At 39.9% G+C, this 25,390-nt stretch overlaps 2 protein-coding genes across 12 annotated transcripts in view; both read left to right on the top strand.

Moving 5' to 3' along the window:
* Window positions 1–16,360, top strand: part of LOC124298676 (tensin-1) — a 99,340-nt gene extending 82,980 nt beyond the window's left edge. For 8 of the 11 annotated variants that reach the window (XM_046750998.1, XM_046751005.1, XM_046751002.1 and 5 more), the window contains 11 exons: window positions 856–1,463; window positions 6,687–6,897; window positions 6,980–7,165; window positions 8,069–8,641; window positions 9,387–9,799; window positions 10,373–10,462; window positions 11,602–11,713; window positions 11,803–11,986; window positions 12,086–12,451; window positions 13,140–13,419; window positions 14,387–16,360. In XM_046750998.1, the coding sequence (XP_046606954.1) occupies window positions 856–1,463; window positions 6,687–6,897; window positions 6,980–7,165; window positions 8,069–8,641; window positions 9,387–9,799; window positions 10,373–10,462; window positions 11,602–11,713; window positions 11,803–11,986; window positions 12,086–12,451; window positions 13,140–13,419; window positions 14,387–14,549 (3,186 nt within the window). In that variant the 3' untranslated portion in view covers window positions 14,550–16,360. The remainder of the gene's footprint in view (window positions 1–855; window positions 1,464–6,686; window positions 6,898–6,979; window positions 7,166–8,068; window positions 8,642–9,386; window positions 9,800–10,372; window positions 10,463–11,601; window positions 11,714–11,802; window positions 11,987–12,085; window positions 12,452–13,139; window positions 13,420–14,386) is intronic. The other 3 variants (XM_046751001.1, XM_046750999.1, XM_046751009.1) reach the window with 3 other exon arrangements.
* Window positions 16,361–17,954: 1,594 nt separating this feature from the next.
* On the top strand, window positions 17,955–25,091 carry LOC124297636 (carboxypeptidase A4-like). The gene is made up of 9 exons (XM_046748874.1): window positions 17,955–18,441; window positions 18,550–19,017; window positions 19,678–19,777; window positions 20,665–20,770; window positions 21,131–21,292; window positions 22,484–22,703; window positions 22,891–23,121; window positions 23,196–23,380; window positions 23,463–25,091. Exons 1-9 carry the CDS (start codon window positions 18,251–18,253, stop codon window positions 23,636–23,638), a joined length of 1,839 nt encoding a protein of 612 aa, XP_046604830.1. The 5' UTR covers window positions 17,955–18,250; the 3' UTR covers window positions 23,639–25,091.
* Window positions 25,092–25,390: the final 299 nt, after the last annotated feature.

Genomic DNA, 25,390 nt, shown 5'->3' with positions numbered 1-25,390 from the left:
AAGAAATATACTCGTAATTTCGGTAATCCAATGAATTTTAACCCGAATAACTGGACTATTGCTGTATTCTTACAAAATTTCTTTCTTCTTGTTCTCATTTCAATCTGTACAATTATCTGTTGTCATCTGCGATACGATATAAAATCATTCAGAATAAATTTTAGGCGTCATTATCGCAAATTTTCCGCAATCATTGGTATGAAATTTTATTTTATTCGGTAGACAAATTATTTCAATAAGACTTTTTAATATTTTCAATAAATTTTCGGATTAATCTGAAACTTGTATACGGATAACTGTACGGTGCATCTCAAATTATCATTTTGTAAAGTAATTCTAGTTCATATAATGAATAAAAAAAATTGTTCATCTTCTGTGACAGTATTTCGCGAACTTGTCGAATTCTAAACGGAGTGATGATGACTGCTGACTACAGCGACACTTACGCGGCTTGTTTTTTTTATTCACTCGTTATTCTATTAATTTGTGTCGTCAATCTACTGTAATTGTAAAACTTGAAACGTAGCGTAGCGTTGTATCGCAATTTTCGTTTACATGTAACAAATACACGTCACAATTCTGTGAGGCATGCTGTGGGAAATATAAATGAGTCGAGAGTCTTACAGAATATGAGCAGAAGAAAGAAAGAATGAAAGAAAAAGAAAACCGAACAACTTGGTCAATGATTCCGAAACTTTTTTTCCGACAATGTCGTATAAAATGAAACGTATATTTTGTACAATTTGCAAAAAATTATAAAATCTAAGATTTAAATTAAATGATAAAATTAAAATTCACCATCAGGAAAGTGTTACTGATTAACCGTTCCCCGTCGTTTGTGCTGTTTCATTTCAGTCTATGCCAGACCCACCGCCGATAGAAAATTACAGATCAGACAAAAGCGACAAGATGTACATCCGGGAGACGCGAGGCTACAACAGCAGCGGTAACCAATCGTCAAACTACTCGACGCTCAAGGATTCGTACCGAAGCTACTCTTCGAAGAACGGCGACAGCCCTTCTTACAGCGGTGGCAGCAGCTATTCGACCCTGAAGAACGAACCTCAAGACCCGATCACCCTGAGGAAGGACACGATCGAACGACGGGAAGAGATAAGGAGCTTCGACGTTAACTTCCGTCGGTCACCGGAGCGAAAAAACGGCACCGAGTCCTTCTCTCCACCGGGGAACATCGACTTCATAGACGAGGACATTCCCTACCACGCCAGGCAGACCAGCCAACCCTTCACCTACGGCGCCACCACAGACATGATTAAGCAACAGATACTCTCCTCGCCTTCTCTCGTCAGGAAGGCCTCCGTTAGAGGCGCCGCCCCCGTCGTCGATCTCGACGACATACTCGGGGAACGCGAGAAGAGGACCGTCAGCCCGACGACTCCTGACCCACCGCCTGAATTTGCAAACGGGTCTGGGACTCTCAAGACTAATGACTACACGGACGGGTGAGTCGAGAGTTTTGTCAATTTTTTGTGAGGGGGTGGAAATTTAGAACGATTGGAGAATAGAAGGGCCAGAGTGTTGAGTTTTCAAAGACGCGAAACTCTTTGTTTCGTAGAACATCGTAACTTGGAAAGTTGAATTAGACAGGTAGAAAAATATCTCGTTCTATTTTCTAATCTTTCTACATTCTTTCCCATTAGTCGTCAGATTTTACTCCAGGTCTTTCGTTTTTTGAAAAACCTCTTCACAATTGTTTTAATTCTGCAAAAAGTGTACTCCTCGAGAAGTTATAGCACAGGTTTTCATTAGTTTTTTGAGTAATTTTAGTTTCCTTGTATTTCAAAATCAAAATTTTCAAATATCAAAATAACGCAGCGGAGTTCGTTGCAGTGCTTCTGTGAAGCTTATACCGTAACCATTCCAAAGTTATCACCCATTTCTCTCGACATTCTTTTTTCTTTACGAAATACTATCTCATCTTGCATGTCTAGTAAAATGTGTGAGAGATCGGTCGAAGAAGAGAAGATTAGTTCGAAACCTTTCTCAGATTCGACCAAAGAATTTTTCAGTAAATCGAACCGTGGTCGAAACGCAAATATATACGAATAATACAAACAAGCGTAAACAAATTCCTGTGAATACAGAAAGCTTTTTTCCGACGTGAAATGAAATAATAAATATTATATTTTCGGTGTAATTGGCCTCGACCGCGGAATCTGTATACAGTGTACGGTGTATCTTTAGACCGAACGGGGTAATAGCGAAGGTTTGTTTTGATAATGGACCGTGAAGCGCAATATTTGTATCACGGGGATACCATGCATGTCTACACCATAGACAGATGACGTTTATCGAAGAAACAATTGACAGATGGCCGGTGGCGACTGGCAACGTCGTGCAGGCTCTGCATAATATCCGCACGAGTACATTAAGATTCATGTACGCGTATACGTATACAGTACACATAATATCCCACATATGTATAATACGTTCCGTATATTCCTTCGTTACAGTCATACAACTCCGTTCATGAGAAAGCTTGAGATATCTCGTGGTTCTCCTTTTACGGTGTTACTACCGCAGAAGAAAGAAACAAACAACAAAGAACAAAAAAAAAAAAAAAACCAACCACGCACCGCGCGATTTGCTCGCGATTGATTTTCAACCAGGTTGTAAAAAGCGTGTCCAAATACGCGCGTGTCAGCTTTCTTTTCTCTTTCTCGCCACATGTCACTCGACGTAAAAGTTTCTCGACTTTCCTTCACCCCTATATGTAATATGCACAGGAAAGAAGATAAATAAATTGAAAGAAATTTTTAATTAGCTTTTCCGTATAGAATTTACTCTCTGCGTACCTATTATAGAACCTTGTTGTCACATGGCTAGATACCCTGCTTATAAGAATAATCGCGGGCGTCTGACGTACACGTGTCATAAACGTCAACGGCATCTCATGTATATATATATATGCAGACGGCACTCTTGTGCAAGGCCTCGTGCGTTTGCATTACGGACGCGGGTGTACATTGAGAGAGACGGAGAAGGGCTTCAGGGGGAAGAAAATAAAATACAAAAAGTAATATGAAACAAGAAGAAGAAGAAGAAGAAGAAAAAGAAGAAGTAGTAATGGCCTCGACTATTTTAAACCCTCAGCCGCCCTCTGACATAATTTTAAATTTAGAACGCGCCCGAGTGATCGCGAGCTTTGCCGCCGTTTTGCCGAGCTTTTATATCTTATACCCCTCGCTCACTTTTCTGTGTAATACATATACATGCCTGTGCCTGATACGCATGTGCGTAACACACGTAACACAGATCTGTACTGTATCGTCTATTGCCAGACGTCCTAAACCTTCTCATTCTTCTAATGCTTCTTTTGTCAACAATAGAAAAATCGACGTTAACGCCAACATCACGCGCTACTTCCTCCTTTCGTCGAACCAAGAATATCCCGCCTAAAAGACTTCTATTCGCCTCTCGCGCAACCGACTTACCAAAGCAAATACGACGTCGTTTTTATCACCAACCCTTTTTTCCAACTTTTCTTCTTGCACTCGCAAGTTGATCGACCTGCGCAGATGTCAACGGACGGTGAATTTTTTCCTTTTTCGCCACTTGTTTTGAATATTTTTTTAACACCAACATTGAATAAACCGCGGGGCGTTGGGGGAAGGGGGAAGGAATTACATCCGCGAACAAAACGGTTTGCCCTGCATGATTTTCTCCGCAGTTCGAAACTTTGCGTGGCGAGTTCTGCTCGAAGAAAGTATAATGTAACAGAGGTACGGTCACGAAGAGGAGGAGGAGGAGGAGGAGGAGGAGGAGAGATATTGCGGTACACGTACCTACAGTACGTAGTTGGATCTCCCGAATAGGAAATCCAGGAACTGCATCACGTTGTGGCCGCGCGTACACAGTATTCGTTTCTTTGGCTTTGAGGCGGATAAGGCGGTCGCTGAAATTGTCATCAGCGAGATTAAAACGAATGACATAACGTGAGTTTACCGCAAAAAATTATAATTCACCTACACGTTTTTATTATTGTTATTATTATTATTAACTTTTTTTCTGTCGGTGATTTTTCAAATTCTCGTTTGCGGAGTAAACTGAATATCGCGTTGATGAACTTGAGGTCGTTACGATATATACGGAGAGAAAAAATTGAATAATTATCGCGGGTAATATTAATGGGCAGAATTTTTACCACGGTTCCATGTCGAAAAATTCATACAACTCGCGACACGTGGAATCGTTGTTTGTTGTATGTATCGTGTAATTTGCACGGTATATTTTATATAGCGAGTCATTTTTGTATTTATAGAGAATCGAGTTATAAATAGAAACGTTAGCTTGCGGATGATAACGAGAAATATACGACCATTTTCTCGGGAACATTGTGTATACATACGCCTAGACTTATACGAATTATCGTACACTAATCGCGATTAAATTATTTATACGATATCTCGTAAGCGAATAAGCTTTAGCTCGTCATCGCCGTTCGTGACGAAACTGTTGTCCGCAGCAGTAATTACATGAATTACGTATGGAACAAGCTTACGGACAATTATCAGACCATGTAGGTAACGAGATGAAACGATGATAGTTGCGGTCACAATAAATTTTATTCGTAAAAACCAAATAACCCAAGCAAACAACAATTTTTCTTCTTTCAACGATAAAACCAGATACTGTACCGATAGATTTTTGTACCACGGAACACGTAAATGATTCAAATTCGACGAGTATAAATAAATGGAACTTTTCCATCGCCGAGCAATGTAGTAAAAATATTTGGCACTCGTGCACTCGTTATCTCAAAGGTAAGATTCAGATCATGAATGATGCTGAAAAAATACACCAGGGCTCAGCCACGTGTGTATCAATTGAACCTAAAAAAAAAAAAAAGTGAAGAAACTGGATTCCCTGGCCTGTATATTAAAATTATTACCACGCTCCCGAGGCGATGCAGGATCCGTATTTACCCTGTTTATTCGAAGCGAACTATCACGTTAATGCGCCATAAAGGAAGTTGACCGCGGATTACGATGAGTTTTGATGGTGGCAACCAGCGAACCGGTATGGGCCGCGTGCCATGGTGTGGGTCATGCCTTGTCCCACGAGTCCAAGGAATGGCACGACTCCAGTCCTCCGATTCGCGTAGTTGCAACTGAACCGCATTCTCGGTACACCGTGTGGGTATAATAATCTACTGTACCGCCGATACCTCATACGTACATATGTATATATAATTATATATGTATACTTGTGCGTTCTCTCGGATAGCAGCGAACCTCCTCCCACACGATTGAAGCACACGTTACACACGCCCAATATTGCATAAATAACAGCTTACCCCGATACCAGCAATTATTATGAAATATCACCTAGACGGTACGGTATACCGTTGATAATTACTCCGATATGTATAATGGTAAAATGTGCACAGCTATACTGTATCCATATGCAATCGCTTATCACAATTGAACCCCGCAGATTGTTGCTTTGTTTGTACGATTTGCGACCCGATTCTGTAATATCGGCACGACATCTACCATTCCGAATGGTGTTTACCTGCGTTTTATTCATCGGTTTAGTCATGCGCGAATCCGAATAAGGACCGATTGGTTATAATTGAGATCGGTTGGAATTATTGGAGAATGCCTGAAGTGAGAAAGTAGAAAAAATCGGATCGGAAGTAGATGATAAGGTTGATCGAAAGGTGAAAAAACGTATCAGAACATTTGTGAAAATACGAAACGTGAGTTTCGGATATTACCTGAATAAGTTATATATTTAAACAAAAAACGTGAATAGCCTGAAATCTCTTCATGAGATTTACGACAATTATGACTGTCTTTTTCTCTCTAGATACGAATAAAATTTTTTAACGGAACTATTTTTCATTCGTTGGAACATACGGTCGGATTTTCACCCTTCGGTGTAATTACGACCTGATAAACTAAGACACCGATTCACATAACTTGCCTATATGCGCGACTCTGACGCGTCGTCTTCCAATTCATTGAGCCTGTGTTCTGCTACGTGATAATTATCCGAGTTCCTCTAATTGCTCGGTTATCACCGCTTCGTCCGTCTCGACAGCTATCCCGATTATTCTCTCTGCTACCCTGCTCCCTCTGTCTTTCTCTCTCTCTCTCTTTCCCTCTCTCCATGAGAAACTTGAGATAAATTACGTCAGCAGTATAAAATTACGTCTCCGAATTACCGCTATACTGTTATACGTAATAAGGAGCGGAATAATCAGAGTTAAAAAACGTTGAAAATTAGTAGGTAATAAATTTGTCAATCTAATTTAACGTAGTTGAAAATCGGTCAAAGATTCGTCAAAATCTCGACCTCGCAGTAACGAGATTTGACGCTGGGCGACATTTTCTTTGTCCAACGAAACTGTCTCGCGACTCTTGACAACGCGAGGCCACCTTAAAAGACCTTTGCACGGGAATGACGCAAGCTTCGACATTAAGGAGCTACATGGTCCATTGCTTCGAGGCGATGGCCCGAGACGACCTCGTCAATCAATAGATAATTACTCCTATATATCTTATTATAAAGCCGGGAGAGTGGCTCGCGCTATTCTTTATCGATCATTCCGTCGGGCCCATCCTCCCGATCTCCAATTTCTCTCGCCTGCTCGTCTCCTCTTCGCTCGATCGCTTTCGTTTTTACAATGATTGTTTTTTTCTTCCGCTTGTTCGACACAGGTTGTCGTGGCTGAGACAACAGCAGCTCAAACTTGCTGCTAGAAGGGACGAGAGGAGCCCGAGCAAACAGTGGCGGCAGGAATCGGGGAACCGGGTTATCGGCGAACTGAGAACCGTGCAGCGAGGAAGAGTCCGGCAGGACGGATACGCCAGCGATTCGGCGGTTCTCGACGGCGACGACGATACCTGGACGATAAATTACACGATGCAGGTGAGCTGACGATATTCAAAAAGCTGACAAATTTGAGCTTTGAAATATATTCGAACCAACAAACCCGATTCAATAATTCCAGCCGCAAGTACGATCCGCGACTTACACCTCGGCGCCGGCTAGTCCGTTGCTTCCGCAGAGGTCGAGCAGCCGTAAGTACAACAACGGTACCCTGATTGGCGGTCGTCCGCGTGCGGAAAGTTTCAACGAACGTCCATTCGTCGGAGTTAAACGTGGCTACGAATTGAGGAAGAACAGCGAGACTCAGGTGAGAGGAGATATTGCACAGAAACCGAATGACCGATTACGATAATAACGAACTGAATACCGATACAATTCCCACGTAACTCCTTTTTCGTCTTTCTATTTTATTATAATTATCGTTATTACATATACATATAGGTATATATAATATACATATACCTAATAATGAGCACTAATAGATTGAGCTTTATTCACATCACTATCAAATAGCGTTTAGATGGCTGCTAGATCTTATACGCAATGTCATGCAATGATTTAATATTATTATTGTTTACCGTCACGCGTAGAATAGTTTATTATACGCTACAGCTTCGATTAACTCAACCCACTTACTATTATATACGTGTTATAGGTAGGAATAATAGAAGTTGTAATGTGCGTTTGTTAGCGATAGGCACAACCTTCTAGTGTTGCATATTTTATCCTCCATACATGTATCGATTACAACGTTTGACAATCATGAAGATATCGGTCGAGGGGCGCAAGTTCGAGTTCTTACCGCCCAAGTTGTTCGGTTAGAATTTCGCGATTCAGTCCATCTAATCGGAATATAACAAAGCATGGGAAAAACGAAACTAATTTAATGCAGTTGAATTCAATTGGAAAATAACATGTTGTCAAATAGTAGACACAATATAACAAGAATAGCCTGGAATAGAGACTTTGATCTGAAAAAAAAAGAACATTGTTCAACGATTTTAGAAATGTCAGATCATCAGATGTAAAGTATATCTGAGTTACGCCCTGAGCAACGCGGTTCTCTCGAAAAGGGTGGAGGAAAAATTTACGTTGAAGAAAAAAAAAAAAAAAAATGTCGATGTGTAACTATAAACATAACGCGTATTGCACGGATCCCTGCAGCTGCATGCCGGCTATGAACCATAGAAAATTCGCTTGCGCGTTACAGAGTCCCCCGATGTCCCCAAGATCAGCTCTCGCAGCTGCTCCCTTAGGATATGCCTTCCAGCAAACGTTGAGCCGACATTATCAGCATCAGCAGCTGCAACAACAACAGGCGAACGGTGAAAATCAACGACACTCACCGCCGCAGCCGGAATCGCGAAGCGATAGCTACGCGAGGACAGAATCTCTGCTTAATCAGCACCACCGCGCTTTGGCGCTGAACGAAAATTCCTCGTATCAAGTCCGGCCCAACGAGTCGAGAAGCAACTTCGTCTACTCCTCGAGCAAATTGCATTCGGTAAACAGCTCGGGCCCCGGTTCTCAGGAGTCGGGATTGCTGCAAACCGTCGATGACCAACCGGCTCAGAACTCCGGAGGCGGAACTGCAAATTCAAATTCCAGCGCCAACAGGGCAGATAACGCGACGTCGGATCCGCTCGTGAGCCTATTTCAGTCATTGGCGGAAATATCGAACGTCAGAACCACCTCATCTACTAATAAGAACGAACTGCATACCCGCGCCACATCGACAAACACAACTAACAGTTCCCCTAACCAGTCGCCAAAAGCATGGCAGGTTTGTTGCTAGATAAAGCTTCGCATTTTTCGGCTTATTCTTAACACAGTAGTTTTTTTGATTCTTTTTGTTTTTTTTTTTTTTTTTTTTTTTTATCTTTGTGACTCTCTTTTTCTTCTCACCTAATCAAAACGACCTTTTTTCTCATAATCAATTCTCACCTCGCACGCACCCAGAGGTGGGTAGCATTTTCAGCATATACGTATGTTATTTAGCCCGTTAGTATAATTGCCGATACATGGTTTACATCTGCATCGAACCATCGATCATTCATTGATTCGGTAAATGGATGTTTTCTTTGTTCTCTAAAACCGAGTTCATATCTAACAGTTTCGTCGCGTGTTTCTCTTTCTTATACATACACGGTATATCTTGTTCCAATTGTTACTCGAACGATAGATTTCTACAAATTTCTCGTTTTATTCTCAAGGAACTCTAGCCGGCCGAAATTTCGTCCCGAGAGAAAAATTTGTTTGCAATTAGAAGTAAAACAATAATAATATCTCTTCAAATAAACTTGAGATTCGAATTCAACGGGGAGTTTTCATTGAAACTTGACGTTCAACGCCAGCAGATAGGCAACCGAAGCTACGGATCGAATATACGTCGATACAAAAGGTAGATCCGGTTGCCTATCTGCTGGCGTTGAACGCTGAGTTTCACGGAAAACTCCCGGTCCGAAAAAGCTCGGTGTATAGTCCCTCCCACTTTGAGATAATCCTGTGTCGTTTTTGCGATTTCTTAGTCCCACAATGACTCGGTATCATCGTGGACGGAGAGGAGCATCAGCCCAGCAGGAGGCGCGGGAGCAGGAAGTACAGCGTCGCGGCCGCAAACCCCAGCGTTTCCGGTTCACCCGCGAACACCGTACGTGAACAACGCCTCGCCGACGGTAACATTCGCCAGCGATAAGATTTACGCGACTTCGAACAGCGTGAACAACGCGATAAACAACAACACCAACATCAATAACAAAAACAACAAGAACAACAACAACAACAACAACAACGACAACAACAACGGGCCGGAAGACACTAGAAATTACAACGGGAATGGCAACTACGGGAATTACACAACCGAGCGTGTTTTCACAGCCGAGGAAAGAAGAGAAATATCCAGAGAGACGGGATTGCCTCCCAAGAGTCCGACAACCCAGCGGTAAGAGAAATTACTGTTTTTATCTCAGCTTCTTAGAGTAATCAGATGAGTAATGTTTCAATCTTACACCTGTAACGCAACATCTGTTATTGCAGAGTTATTTATTTGTGTTGAAAAATTTGGGCAGATTTTTTTTTTTTTTTCATTGAGATCATTCCCACCATTAAAATGGAGTACTTTGATCCATTGTTATATCGATTGATGGTATGATGTATTGTCGAGCGAAAGAAAACAAGCACCAATTTTTCAACCATAGGAACAGATCGATGAATTTTACAGAGTGAAAAGGATCTAAGTACTTGCCGTTGACGTGCAAAATTTTAACTAATTTCCAAAGTAGAATATGAATTAGTTTCACGCGAGAAATAGCTGTTCGAAATTTCGATTATCTTGCGATTGAATATTTGTCATTTTTGATAATAGATGATGATCCATACCGTATAAATTATTTTATACCGATGCGGGTGGTAATGAAAATAATTAGCTTCTTGAATATCGTGCTATATTCATTTAAGTTGATAATTTTTAATTGAGAAAATGACGAGAGACAATGGATTATCTTGGTGATTTTAGACGTTTGAGTTTCCCAGCAAGCGGATCGCTAAAGCAAACGAATAACAAACGATGGCCGCTCACTAACCAGTCGGCGTCGTTCGATTATAGGTAAATTTAAAATACACAGTACACGAAGAAAATACAGGGGAGACAGCTTCGATCACCGTATATTATGGCAATTTCTCAATTCTATTTCTCCCCTATCTTTTTCTATTTCTCTGTCTCTCCCTCTTTCTCTATCTGTCTCTCTGTCTCCCTCTATGTCTATTCATTTTTTGCTAGGCAAATTTCACAAGCATCAGTTTCCTATGTCTGGCCATAATTTCGTATCAATCATTGTTCACGATTTTATTCTTAGTGTTACGAGTTTGTTTCACCGTTTGATTCTTGTATTACTAACATAATTTAATGTTACACCGCCAGCATTGAATTCTAACTCGATCGATCGACCAGCAATCTCAATCAAAATCTTGTTAGATCATCATGCACTGGTATGAAATTAAAGAGGAAAAGATTCAACCGAAACTAAAAAATATTCAGTTACAATGTTGCCTGAATCCAGGTGCCAGGAGATAGATTTTGATACAGAAATATCTACTCAAAAAGATGCTGCATTAATGCATTAATTCAAATTTATGGCATCAAATAATGAAGTATAATTATCATCGTTTGCAAAATTTACTGACCAATCTTTCACGCTTTTCTTACAGATTATTATAATATATTGTACAATATGTATACAGATTTTTCTCGGCTAACGTTTGTCTTTCAGCTTTGCATCTTGTGAATAAACAATGAATTTTGCAATACTCTGACGAAGAAAATGTTTACTCCAGTGCAGTTTGATCAAAGGGATTCGGCGTCCTTCATTTTTAACGTGAATTTTCATTTGTCATTTATAACATATAAAAATGTTTGACAATTTATCGTCGTGGGCAATGACCAGCGAATGACTACCGAATCCCTTTGACAGAAGTGCAGAAGATTTTCTTGATTGATAATTTTGAATTGACGTATTTTTAATTTCATCTTTTTTATCGTTGCACGATTAACAGCGTACGTCATTCTACATGTATATACCTAATACCCATATAAATATACCTACGTACACTGCCATGCACCTGAAATGTGGTTTTATTGTGTATATTTCACGGAATGACTCACACCTGAGTGTTGCACCATTGATCAATTAAAAACGAGCAAAATAACGCTGTCTAAATATACATACGATGTACGTAAATTTTCAGCAAGGATCGACCTGTCTCTCCCGGAGGAGAGTACGCCAGTCAGTCTCAAATGACGATAAGTAATCAAAGCCCCGGCACACCGACGCAGATAGAATTCGCCCAGAGTCCAAAGGTACGGCAAAGGGAAAAATTTGATCGAAATGAAGCTGAAAATCAAGCTTTTATCTGAGAAAATTTCATCTTACCAAATTTCATTTCCAGAGTGCCATATCATACTCGTCAATAAACAGCGGCGGTCAGTCATCGCCCAAGGTCTATAACTACGGATCCAGAAGATCGAGCGTTCACTCAAACACAGAACCCCAGGAAGTTGCCGATGCCAATGTAAAGTTCGTCAGAGACACAAGCCGGATTTGGTACAAGCCGAACATTTCTAGAGAACAAGGTAATTACCGAGGCGGCAAAATGATTAATCGATCATCGAGATTCGTTTGTTGTTCGACCACGTTTTTAAAAACACCCCTTATAATTCTATCTCCTCCAGCGATCGCGATGCTCAAGGACGCGACTCCGGGGATGTTCGTTGTTCGCGACAGCAATTCCTTCCCCGGGGCCTTTGGGCTCGCCCTTAAGGTGGCGACGCCGCCTCCAGGAGCTCCGAGCAGCCCTCGGGATCCGGCGAGCGAATTAGTGAGGCATTTTCTCATCGAACCGACATCGAGAGGCGTTCGTCTAAAGGGATGCGCTAACGAACCGGTCTTCAGCTCGCTCTCGGCCCTTGTTTATCAGCACAGTTTAATGGCCATGGCTTTACCCTGCCAGCTGCTTCTTCCCGAACCGGAAGCCGCCGCCAGAGCCCTCGACTCACCGGGAACGAGCAGCGCTCAGCAGCTACTTGCTCAGGGGGCGGGTGAGTCTTTCTCCTTTTTCAATGAATTTAACAATTTTTTCATACTATTGTCGCACTCTCTGTAACGCGAACTACTTCTTGAAATTTAGACCCGTACATCAACGTACATCCTTGTACGTTCATATTTTCACCGATACTCAAATGCATCGTGCAAAAGCCTTTCATTTTGTTCGAAGAAATATTTGCCAAGTAACTGAATGAGAAATTATTGGGCAAAAATCTTGTTCACCGAGTAGCGTGATAAAAGTGGTTTTCTTGATTCTTGACGATTTGACTTTCTTTCACGTCTTATACACGTGTCGTTTAAGTCATAGTAATAGATTGATTACGGTGAAAATAATATTATTGATGAATTCACTGGGTCATATAACGGAATTACCAGTCTTACTAGAATCTATCGTATAATTTAATTTCGTAAAATTAAAAATTCTTTTAGACTTACGTCACTTTGAAATCTTAATATTGCTCTTTTATCGACTATTTCTGCTGATAAAATTTTTACCGCTGCGCGTATAATATTTTGCTGTCTTGCTCTTTCTCTTTTCAATAAATTGAAAAACCAACCAGTGGTGAGGTTAATTCATCGAAATTTGATTGTCCAAACTACAAATTTGTTTCTTCTACAAGAAAAAAAACACCTGCAATATGCGTAATCTGTAAAACTTAAGGAATGCCCGAATCGTTTCAGCTTGCAACGTCCTCTACCTCTTCACAATCGATACTGAATCTTTGACGGGGCCACAAGCGATCAGAAAAACTGTCACGACGCTTTTCGAACAGCGGCCATTACCAACTGCGACTGTAGTCCACTTCAAGGTATCGGCCCAGGGTATCACCCTGACGGATAACGCCCGTAAACTATTCTTCAGGAGACATTATCCGACAAATAACATCAGCTACTGCGGTCTCGACGTCGACGAACGGACCTGGAACTTCGTAGCCGAAAGCGGGCAGGGCCAAACCTCTCAGTAAGCTTGATTTATACAATAATATTGCTATTTCGGTAAATATTATTAGGAATTCTTGACATAGTTCGGTATTAAAAACAAAATTATCGAAAAATTAGTCTTATTCAACTTGGAAACATGTTTCATCACGTTTCATGAAATTTTGCCAACCGGTTACTGAGAGAGAAAAAATAATCTGAAAGAAACTAGACCGGCGCTTGACAGTCGGCTTTAATAAATTCAAAGTCTCTTAGGCAATTTTTTTATTACGTTCTTTAGATTGTTTCGATGCCAACTGTATGCTGCTAATCTCAGACATTTGTTAAAAACTTTTTTCTAAGAGGAGAAAACATGTAGTAAATTTGACTGTCAGTAAAGATAGCATACCTCTTTCTCTACGTGCCGGCACGTTTTTACATTTTCACCCGTATATGTGAGCGTTCGAGCCAAAATTATTAAACTTGAGTTCATCGAAATACAGCCTGTATAATAACTAGTTTTTTTTTTCCTTTTCTTCTCTGTTTCGTCGATTCGTTTTTTCACTAGTAACACCAGTCTCATCGAGTTTATCCGGTTGCAGAGTGACCTGGTATAATGAATAATACCGAGCATATGGCGCGTCGGGTAGCTAATACAGTACAGCAAAGTCGTTTGTTCCACTTAATATGAACGGGATCACTATTCGGTATGCCGATGACCATTAACGATTTAATCGAAAGAACTCAATAATAACATAAATTATACGTATGCAACGCTGTAGCAAACGTTAGGTTTCACAGCAAGGTAAATGAACGAAGTAAAAAAGTTGCGAAGAAAGTTGAAAACCGCAAAAAAAAAAAAAAAAAACCATTGACATAGTAAATTAGAGAAACTAGTTCTATTCGCAATCCCGCAAATTACACGACTATCTTTCATGCTAATAACACATACAGCGTACAAATATTTAAAGCAACGCAAACGATTTATGGGCAATAATTATGATTTGCAGTCGGTGTTTCGGGTTCGTGGCTCGAAAAACGGCCCACAAATCGGACAACCAGTGTCACGTATTCGCCGAGCTTGAACCGGAACAACAGCCCGCAACAGCGATAGTCAACTTCGTGAATAAAGTGATGATGGGTAATGCTCAGGTGAAAGCAAACATCGTTTAAAATATTTCTACACAAGTACATGAAATGCAATAGCTGTGACGGAATCCTGTGGGCGTTGAGATGTGTTGAGTGATCAAAACCTGGTACGAATTTACAATTAGTAAGAAGCAATCGGCTATTCGGCGAAACAGGAAAGAACTAAGATGTTGTAACGGTATATATAGTATGCGCTATGTATTACATAGATTGTTATCGTCGAAATAATTATATTACTACCGAGTTATTATTGTTATCGTCATCTTCATTATTATTTCACTTCAATCAGAGGCCTTTTCTTATGAATAGGGATAGGATATCGTACCTATATAGAATTTACGTATCGCACACTGTAAAACAGTGCTATGACAGATGGTGAAACGACGAAGAGCACGCATGCGGATAGAAGTAAATCGAATGCGAGAAAGATCAGCAAAAGAATTATATCAACGTGACTGTCTCCTGTTAACGTTGTAAGATTAATAATCAAATGATATGAGGTAGGTGCGCGTGTATAAATTATCCACGGATTCGGATAGTCAAGAAAAATGCTGAAAAGGAGATAACAAAGAAATGCAACGCGCGCCGAGGAGAAATAGATAAAAACAATGAAATCGCGATGAAACCTCAATTGCTTAGGTGAACTTCGTCGGCTTCGTTGATTTAATTATGTTGTACAATTGCCAGTACTGAAACTGGTTAGCCTTAATAAGTTAAATCGAACGTCAAAAATATTGAAAATAAATATTACATCATATACGTAGACATTATAGCTATAGAGTTGTAGACGTTAAGAGTATCGTATAATTGATTGAATGGTAATTAACCGATCCTCACGTCACGTTAGCGTTAGCGTAACGGTGGCGATATAATATTCAGCGTCATATGGTAGAGTTTAACAAATGATGCCTAAACTGAAAAAGTATAAAAATAAACTGCAAAATCGAAACAGAGATCGTAAAATATAACGATACAATTTACTTTTAAATAAATATCGATCCTTAGACCACCTAGGAAATGCATGTTGCGTACGAAGAAATACGATCAGATTGAATAATATACGCAAAATTATATACTTATACAACTAAAATTTATACATAGAGATATTATTTAGCAGTCCGTATAAAAAGTAGATATACACATATACATAATTAAATCAATGTAAATATACTATAAAAATGATAAAATATATACAAATATATATCTAATTATATCTATAATAGATTCTTCAGAAGTTATCCTTACATGGATTATATATCTTAATGTATGTGTAATAAATCAGATCTAACATAAACAAATACTACATACTGGCAAACCTTAGTAGTAATTAACGATATTACGATATAATTTATCAGATACTTGAAAAATAAACAATGTAATATCATCACACTAGAGGAGGGACGGGGTATTGTATTGTAGTCTGTAGTTCTTGCCACGACAGATATTTGATGTACGAAGCGATAATGATTACGTATAACTGTGATTATCGCCACGAATATTGCCATTATTTTCGAAAAAACCATGATACGGACAATACGTTGTATCCACGTCGAATGTTTGATAATGGTACACGAATTATGCATACGCAGTCAATTACTATACATCTGAATACCTTATACATATAATAAGGACAATATTATATATATAATAAATTTTTGCTCTTTTTTTTTTGATTTGTTTCAAGCCATTCGAGACGTATAGCGTAAAAGTTAATCACCCAGAGGTTAATGCGTTGGTACACAATTTAAAAAGGAATAAAACGAAATGGGATTAGAAAAACATCTAAACAAAACCGCGAAAGAAAATAAACGTTATTTGTAAGCCCAAAGGTATAATCTTGTTATTATTATTATTCAGTCGTGACCGAATATTACGAAAAACCGGTACGCAATTAACGATTTCTTTTTGCTCGTCCCGAGTGGGTCAAACTTGACAAATTGGACGTTACGTGTCTGTCAAAATTTCAGTTGATTATTCGTGTCAACACGATTCGCTTATCTTTAGTTTAGCGATGCCGATCAAAGATGGATGTATCGGGTGTTTCGGTCTAAATACACATATTATTACGATTATTGTACGCATACGGAAATCGTTTCTCTTTCGAAGTAAAATTCAACCGACTAATAGTCAATAGTCATTATGATATTACGTCTATTGATAATATATTAATTGCGATTTTAATGTAACAAATATCAAACTTACGTGATGCATGTTGTTGATACATTACGCTGCACGTAATTATACAAATTTATTACGATGCATATGCATCTGTATAAAACATACCAGCGTAATATATTTGTCGTAGTAGTGCGTATACCTAATTATTGCATTTCAGATACTACAATACTATTGAAACATAGTTAAGGATAAATAAATGACACATTTAACAGCTTAATTATTAAATCAATCTGCGACGATGAAATTATTCGAATCACGCTAATTCTCCGGGCACGGTAAGAAAATTTTTCGTCTTATTAATATTTTATGTATTACTTTAGAAAATTTAACGAAGTAATTAATACGAATCCTTACTGTTTAAAATTAAGTCTTGCGAGCTAATTGCTTAGGGTTAACCGAAGCTTAGAGTTGCGGAACTTTGGCTCGGTTCGCGCACTGTGTCATTCCGTTACCGAAATCTGTTTACGTCTTGATGTACTCGAGATAAGCAATAACAGTCGTGGTAATATTCCGGAATAACGGAAAACTGTACTGACCTACTACGCCCATGACGTATGTACAGTGAGTCATACATTGCCCAACCGCAGTGCCGATAGAGTTTGTAGGATCAAGTTCAAAATAAGGAAATCATTATACGCGTTTGAGAAATGAAAAGATACGAGCGATGTGGTATCCACTGATAACGTTGCTTTTACTCAAGCTTCGACACCTGTCATTGTTCAAAGTGAAAAAATTAAAGTATTGAAATAGTGAAGTAATTATTTGCTGCACCGATTGAGCCAACAACAATTTACTTTTCTCTCCTTTCGACTCGCTTGAAGTCCGAGAGCAAAAATTGTGTTTAAAATTCTAAGCTTACGACGGAGTCTATGTACTTTGAAAGTTTCAAGTTTGATATCCAAACCTATATTAAAACGTTAAATATTTTCTGTAACAAATTACAAGTAAATGCAATTTAAAATTTTCGCCTCTAGTAATGGTAAAATTGATTTACACTTTTTCAAACCGGTAAATCAAGTTCACCGACTGTTACATTAATTATTATTGTAAATTTACCATACTCATTCCGTAATTGACTCAAATTTGTAAAAAACTTGACACACTTATCGTTAACGATCGCAGAGTCATTCATTCAACTGACACAAGCCCGATGAAAAATTGATCGACAACATGAATCGGAATTAGGAACTCCAGCCATTGGCTACCCGATCTCCACTTCCCTGCACATGACTGCATTCCCTGTAAACTTGCAGTACGTACACACACGCTTACCTCATATATGCGAATACGTATACCCTCACCTGTAGTTGTAGGACCGGTAATGCGACAAGTGATCGCATACATGCAGTTGAGAGTTTACTTTTGAAGCGCCAGGAGTTTCATTGGACAGTGAAACGAACGCGGAGAGTAGCTTCAGACAGTAAGCGAGGAACCGCCGTAGAGTTTGGATGCAAAGTTCGTTACCGTTTCTCTTGATCCGCGAGTTGATTTATTTATTGTTATATTTGTTACTTTTTATCGAAGAGTGAATATCAGTGCGCAACGGTATGATTCTGCACTCGGGAAGTTTGTTCGCGGTAACTTTTGCCACGATATGCAGTTCGTTGCCATCAGCGATTCTAGTCAGCGGAAATCCCGCGATTATCGAGGGTACGAATTATCGGGATTTCGGTGATGTCGGTGACGAAATACCGCGTGACAGTTATCCGGAAATCGAGGATCCGGCATCGTCCTCTAGGTCAGTCGCTGGGTGATATTTTGCACCTCGATTAAAGCCGTCCGACGGCAATTAACGAGACGAAACAAGTAAAAAAAAAAAAAAAAAAACCAACATTTTCACACGCAGGTACGAAAATTCAAGGGAGAAGTTTTTTCCGCCCCGAAGACGCAGGATCGAGATCGACGAGTTCGAAGGAAATTATTCCGAGCTTCAAGTAGTGCCGAGTAGTGCAAACTGGCGGGATGGATCCTACGAATCAGCATTTGAAGATGACGAGGAGGATCCGTTCGAACCGACCGATCTCCTGCCGAAAAACGGTACCGACAAGTGGCTCTCGAAATTTCGGGGCTTCACGTTGTCCGGATTCGTCGAGACGATATTCACCCTGGTGGCCAGCGGGATCAGCTCCATAGTGAACAACATCGTCGGCGGTGAATCGAAGAGCAGCAAACCTCGGCCGAATCGAGTAACCTACAAGGGTCATCAGCTGCTCAGGATAACGCCGACGACCGACAGCCAAGTCGCCGAACTCCAAGAGATGATGGAGTCGGGCGATGACGGGCTAAAGTTCTGGACGCTGCCGGCGAAAAACAGGTCACGATCGACTTCAATCTCAAACGCCCCAAACGCCTTTTGCCGTCATTATTACATTTCGCCAAGATCCCCCGATCGAGATTCAAAGTATTGCATATACCTGTTTCTTTTTCCCCGGCGGCGTCGCCGATCATGCCACCTTCCCAAACGCGCTAAATAAGAACGAGTAACGGATCTTGCCGAGTTTTTATCATTTTGTTTGATCGGATAAAATTCCGCTTCGTACAGTCCGTACCACCAGACTCCTGCAATGGCAGCGATACTCTCGGGTTTTGTATCTACCCATTTCGGAGAACAACTATGACCATGCATTGATGGTCCATCCTCGGTACCGGGATGTCGGTTCGATAAACTGCCGTAAATAGCTCGGTGCTGTGCTTAGATATTACACAGGATTTAGATTAAAAAAAAATAATAATAATAAAAACAGTACCTAACAGATGTGATCTTGGCCGTTAAGACGTTGCATAAATTATACGATTCATCTCGTAGATTGAATGCTCTATCTTGAAAGTACCAACAGTGATAACCAACCGTCACGGTTCTCGGGAAGAAGGAAAAATAAAACAAAAAAAAAACTGTTACCACTGAGAGATAGGAATCAAATTATGGAGACATCCTTTTTTTCACTTATTTATCCATTTTCTCTCTCACATTCAGGTCCACAGATGTCGTTGTCGCTCCGGACATGCTCAGTGAATTAAAGGATTCGCTGAGGGAACAGAAGTTCGGGTTTAAAGTGTTGATAAACGATTTACAGGTGAGGATAAAATAGCTCAATGACAAACATTCAGGCTTATTCAGATTACTTTTTTCTTTCTATTCGGATGCAATTTCGATGCGTTTTTTATCCGTGTTGATATAAGCACGTGGGGCGGGACACACGTGAGTTAGCCTCGATTTATATATATTTACTCCAGATTCCTGTGTTGCGAGTTAATTAATGATGAATGGAACGGGGAGTGTCGGAGGTTCACAGGAACGAGTAACTAACTGTATATCGCAAGGTAGCGCAGGAATCGATATGTGAGAAATACAAGTAAGAGCGTGAACATTGAGTTGCAGTTTGATTAATGATGCACATGAAATGCAACATTGTATGCCGGAACAGATGCGGTGAAGTATGATAGACGGGTCGAAGGGCGCGACAAAAAGTTAACTATGAAACAGCAATACGTCGTCCTGATGAGGATTTGTGCCATAATGTAAATGTTGCTGACCGGATTTTGCCCGGAATAATTTCAACGCTTTCTAGCTGATCCTACTTATGTTTTATAGCTATTATCTTTTTCTATCACGCGAATTATTGTACATATCGTAAATCATCCGTATCCTTGTAGACTTATGATCACAGCTATCGGGGAAAACTGTCCGTGAAGTGGACTGACCGCTTTCAATATTTAAACAAATTCTCACGCTTCTGGTCTACAGGAACATGTTAAACTCCATGCAGCAAACAAGTCGACATCACGTAATATTCCGATTTCGTCATTGTGAAAAGTATCCATATCAAGAGATCGAAATTGAATTTTTTTCTGTAACTGGAATATTATTTCTTCGTTACGTATTATTGCAATCATGTCAATCTCGGATAGATAATATTATCCGACTAACATCGGGTTATTAATGTTTCTCATACTTGCGCAGAAAACGATCGCGTATCAAAATCCAAAAATGTCCAAGGAGCAACGAGAGGACTTGGTCACAAGTCAGGGTCACTCTATGACGTGGAAGCGATACCACAGATATGCAGGTACAACTCAGGAATTATACATTTGCAATACCACTAGGTGAACACTAAAGGGTCCAGTACGAAACGACATTTGACAAAATAAAAAAAATACGAGTTGACGGTCACTATAATTTTATTCTAAACACTTGAATTCGCTAAACAATATCGAAAAAATCTGTCCGCTCTGTTAATCATCGGTAATCATTCGCGATTCTTTCACAAAAAAAAACACGCATCGTGTATTTTTAACGGATTACCTTATTGTCCAATTTCACTCGTACTGGTTTATAACGATGCATGGATGTATGTAGTTGCATATCGTTACTTAGAGCTTTGTTTAGGTGAATTTATTCTCTACATTTTTCACTTTTATTGATATAGATATAATCAGGTACTTAGAATATCTGGCGTTTACTTACCCCAGCCTCGTGGAGCTAGTAACTATCGGCCACAGCTACGAGGGACAACCCTTAAAACTAGCCAAAATTTCAACGGGTCTGACTAAGGACGGAGAGAGTAAGCCGGTGGTATGGATCGATGGTGGTGAGTGAAACTATAATAGCAAAGCCGATCGATCAGCGGTACAATTTCATGCGTTCGTTTCTTTTCTCGACATTTTAATTCACCGTCAATTCAGTTCAGTAAATGTTATCTAATAGAATCTCTTCTGTAATGGATTATTCAGCCCAAGGCATTTTTCTTCCGTGTAACTGTTCACACGAATTTGAATTTAACCGCGCGGTTGTAAATTGTGTTAATAAAAACCACTATACATAATTAGGAACAATGTTAGGCAACGAATATGAACACTGGCTGGATTTGAAAAGTGTAATGAATTATGTGTGAGTGTGCAGTGCGGATTAATTGAGCATCATAAATTCACAGAGAATAAATATGCGAACGCATAAATTACCAGTTATGAACATCCAGCAACGCAGATCGTGCCAGAAAAATCTTATGCTTCAAAACTTTCTTCAAATCACATGTAATTATGAAGTAAACTTGTTCAGTCGTATCAAACGTTATACGAAGAAGTTATACTTTAATTTCCTACGTAACCCGACATCCAAATGCCAAAATGGCAAAACGTCATTCGCTCAGATATCGGGTTCACAGTTAGACTTGGCCTTTGAAACTCGCGTGCTACAACGTTTCCCATGTCTGTGTAAATTCTTTGACAAGGTGAGGTGGAGCCGTATAAAACATGCAATCTGCTGTTTCGCTAGGAACATCCACACAGTTACTTTGCGTGATCCAAAAGTGCCGTAAGGCACTTATGACGTTAAAACGAGTCAATCGCTTTCCAAATCTCTTCGTTCAGTAATTACATATCGCAAGTTAGTTCCAAAATTCCCTCGGTTGAATTCACTGCGACAGTTTCTTTTCTTTTTCTACTCTAAATATATTCTCTCCCTCAAATCGTTATTACTCGACCTATCATTGATCACAAAATAGAATTTGAGCTTTCTTTAGAAACTATAGTATACTACTACTATAGTATTTAGTGTCAGAAACGTTAACTTTCGCTTTGTGCCATAAAAATTTCCAAACTATTAATATTTCGACTCTTTAGGGACACTCGTTACAGTCGATGATTCTTGGACTTTAATTGAGAATCTCTGTTTTTTTTCTTTACCCAACTGAATTAATTTTTAGTCATTTCGTGGTAAGATTAAAAATGAGCGCGATAAGTTTCAACCAGCAATAATAAAGTTGTCCGTAATATTCCGGCAGGAATGCATGCGCGGGAATGGATAGGTCCAGCGGTGGCGACTTACATCCTGAATCAGTTGGTGGAAAAGAATTCGACCTATTCAAAATTGCTGGAAACATCCGACTGGATGATCCTGCCAGTCTCAAATCCGGACGGCTACGAATTCAGCCACACAGCTGATCGTCTGTGGCGCAAAACCAGGAGCAATCACGCAGACTTAGATTCCGACAACGAGGCCAGGTAACAAAATACCCCCCTCAACGTCGATCCAGCGTATCTTGATCGATGACACGCGGCGGATCTTTGCTCTGCTTTCACGTGTCGCGATCACGTAGACTCTCCGAGGCGTGGCGGATTCGCGAACAAATCCAGCACCCAGCCTCCGCGTATTATCCACGTTTGTAATTTGACCTGAAATCTTCATTAGATCAGGTCCGCTCGGCTTGTTCCACCTGGTATCTCATTACACCCGGTGGTTATTCAACCGGTGCGAAGGAGTCGATCCAAACCGAAATTTCGGCTACCATTGGGGCGAAGAAGACAGCGGAGCGGCCAGCACCGATCCCTGTCATGAAACCTATGCGGGACCAAAAGCGTTCTCGGAACCGGAAACGCGCGCCATAGCCGACTACATCCTGGCCAACCGGCAGAGCATAAGGTGAGGATATCTAGCCCGCTCGTTATCGATTCCCACAAGTATTCCACGTGACGTGAAACTTGCTTCTCGGTCAGGATGTACCTCACGCTGCACGCCTACTCCCAAATGTGGCTTGTTCCTTGGGGCTACACGAAAATACGCCCGCCAGATTTCGAGGAACTCGCCAACGTCGCGAGGAAGGCTACGAGCGCCATCCTCAAGGTGCACGGAACTCAGTACCAGGTTGGCGCCTCCCCTGAGCTCCTTTATCCTACCTCAGGTACGAGAAAGACTGGCTTTATCATTCACGGTCCTGTTTGCTTTCCATGCCTATCCAGTTATCAGGTCTTGTTGTCACTCAGGTGGCTCCGACGACTGGGCGAAGGGGGTAGCTGGAATAAAATACGCTTATACGGTGGAGTTGAGAGATCGTGGTATTTACGGTTTCCTTCTACCGGCCACACAGATTGTCCCAACAGCGCGAGAAACTTGGGCCGGTATTCGAGCGATAACTCGCCTCGTGACGTGCAACACTTGAAGAAAAAATTTTACGGGGAGGGAATATGTAAATTATAAGATAAGAGTTACGGAAATAACAGTAATTATGAGAACTGATAGGATATGAGCACTAAAACAAAATACCTCTGACTAACGACGGATCTCTGCACATCCTCGGTGATAGTTTTTCTTAGCTAATTGTTACATTCACCGTAATTCGGAGTATTTGAAAAAGGTAACTTTCACCTACCCTTGCAATCAAACGTGATATTCAGATCAGAACATGGAATTTTGGCTGAGTTTTTACTGCCGAGATTTTCCCTCTCTTTTCATTGTGAAATCGGAGTAAAATTCAATATCTTTAACGCATCTCATATTCAAGCAGAAATATTGCAACCACAAATAATCGTGGAACATTCACATTAATACATCAAGATTACTGTTTGCGAGCCAGTTAAAAGTCCTCGTTAAAATTCAGTGAAAGATCATCTTATATACACGTAGCATTCATAGCAGTGATTATGCCATAAATCAAAAAATGCCTAGATTCGTACTTTTCCTTCTTACCTGATATAATTTACTTTCTTAATGTATTTTCACCATTAATTCTTGGCAATATCATATGATACAACGTTTGCATAAATTGGCATTGATTTGGTTATATACAACGACTGGAATAACCGTGTTAGTTTATAGTGTTTCCGTGCTAAGATATTGTAGGTTGTTTGATATACAAAGACGCCTTAAGCTTAGTTTAAGGAGTGAATGCAAATTGCTCAAAGGCGTAGCTGTGACAGCAACTTATTTATTACTCGTTGTCTTTGGCCCGCCAACAACCATCCTTAATTTGTGTATACACTGGAGTAAAGGACAAAAGAGAAAAACCGTTGACCGCGAAACCCTGTTAATACGACGTCCACACGGCAGTATTTTGTATAGTTAATTGTCTGTGTCACTCTGTGGTGTCACTACGAATTATTCTCCGTATTCTGTGGAGGAGAAAATTGATTGGTATATTATACGTAGTTATACAAACCTGTGAACAGAATTGTATTCATTTATTTACTTATTTTATTTCAATGTTTAGTAATCTAGTTAAGTTGCTTAGATTAGCTCTTGCAGTGACAAAATACATGTATGTCACTGTATGGCGTCACAATGAATTATTCTCCGTATTCTGTAGAGGAGAAAATCGATCGGTATATCGTACGTAATCATACAAATCCGCGAAAAGAATTGTATGTATATTTATTTATTTATTTAATTTCATTTCATTATTTTACAATTTATTTAACTTGCTTAGATCAGCTGTTATAGCGACATGATAAATGCAGATTAAATTACACTACTAGTTAATCGTTTGTATAGATTTCATAGTTGTCGAGCATGATTATTGAAGATTCCTATATTTTGCTAAAAGTATTTCTCTACATTATTAAAAAAAAAAGAAAAAAAAAACTCTAGCCAAAAGTATTTCTCTCCATTCTTCAATCTCCGTACGTTAATCTTATTAATAATAGAAAACCAGGGAGAGACGGTTTTAACCTTGTTGGAAGTAATATTTTATTACAGTTAGACATTTAGTGCTTATTCTAAGACATGTCTTCTGGTTTGGTCACAAAGCTTTGAGACTGTGCTCCATGGTTGTAGATAAATCTGAGATTTTTATCTCACGCTTCTTCCATTCTTCCGCTTGTTTCAAACGTTGGCATTTTTTCTCTTTGTAATAATTATAATTCATCATACCCTAGGCTACTGTTTAAAATCTTCATTGAGGACATTATTTATGTGA

Source organism: Neodiprion virginianus, chromosome 2, assembly GCF_021901495.1.
Source record: "Neodiprion virginianus isolate iyNeoVirg1 chromosome 2, iyNeoVirg1.1, whole genome shotgun sequence".
NCBI lineage: Eukaryota > Metazoa > Arthropoda > Insecta > Hymenoptera > Diprionidae > Neodiprion > Neodiprion virginianus.
The sequence above is the reverse complement of the archived record's forward strand: the minus strand, read 5'-3'. Positions and strand labels throughout refer to the sequence as shown.

What these genes read in the sequence shown, in the direction of transcription:
- LOC124297636 (XM_046748874.1), top strand. Translation starts at nt 18,251, where the DNA reads ATGATTCTGCACTCGGGAAGTTTGTTCGCGGTAACTTTTGCCACGATA. An exon ending in GCGATACCACAGATATGCAG is followed by an intron (nt 20,771 to 21,130) that starts GTACAACTCAGG and finishes TTATTGATATAG; the next exon opens with ATATAATCAGGTACTTAGAA. An exon ending in GCTCCTTTATCCTACCTCAG is followed by an intron (nt 23,381 to 23,462) that starts GTACGAGAAAGA and finishes GTTGTCACTCAG; the next exon opens with GTGGCTCCGACGACTGGGCG.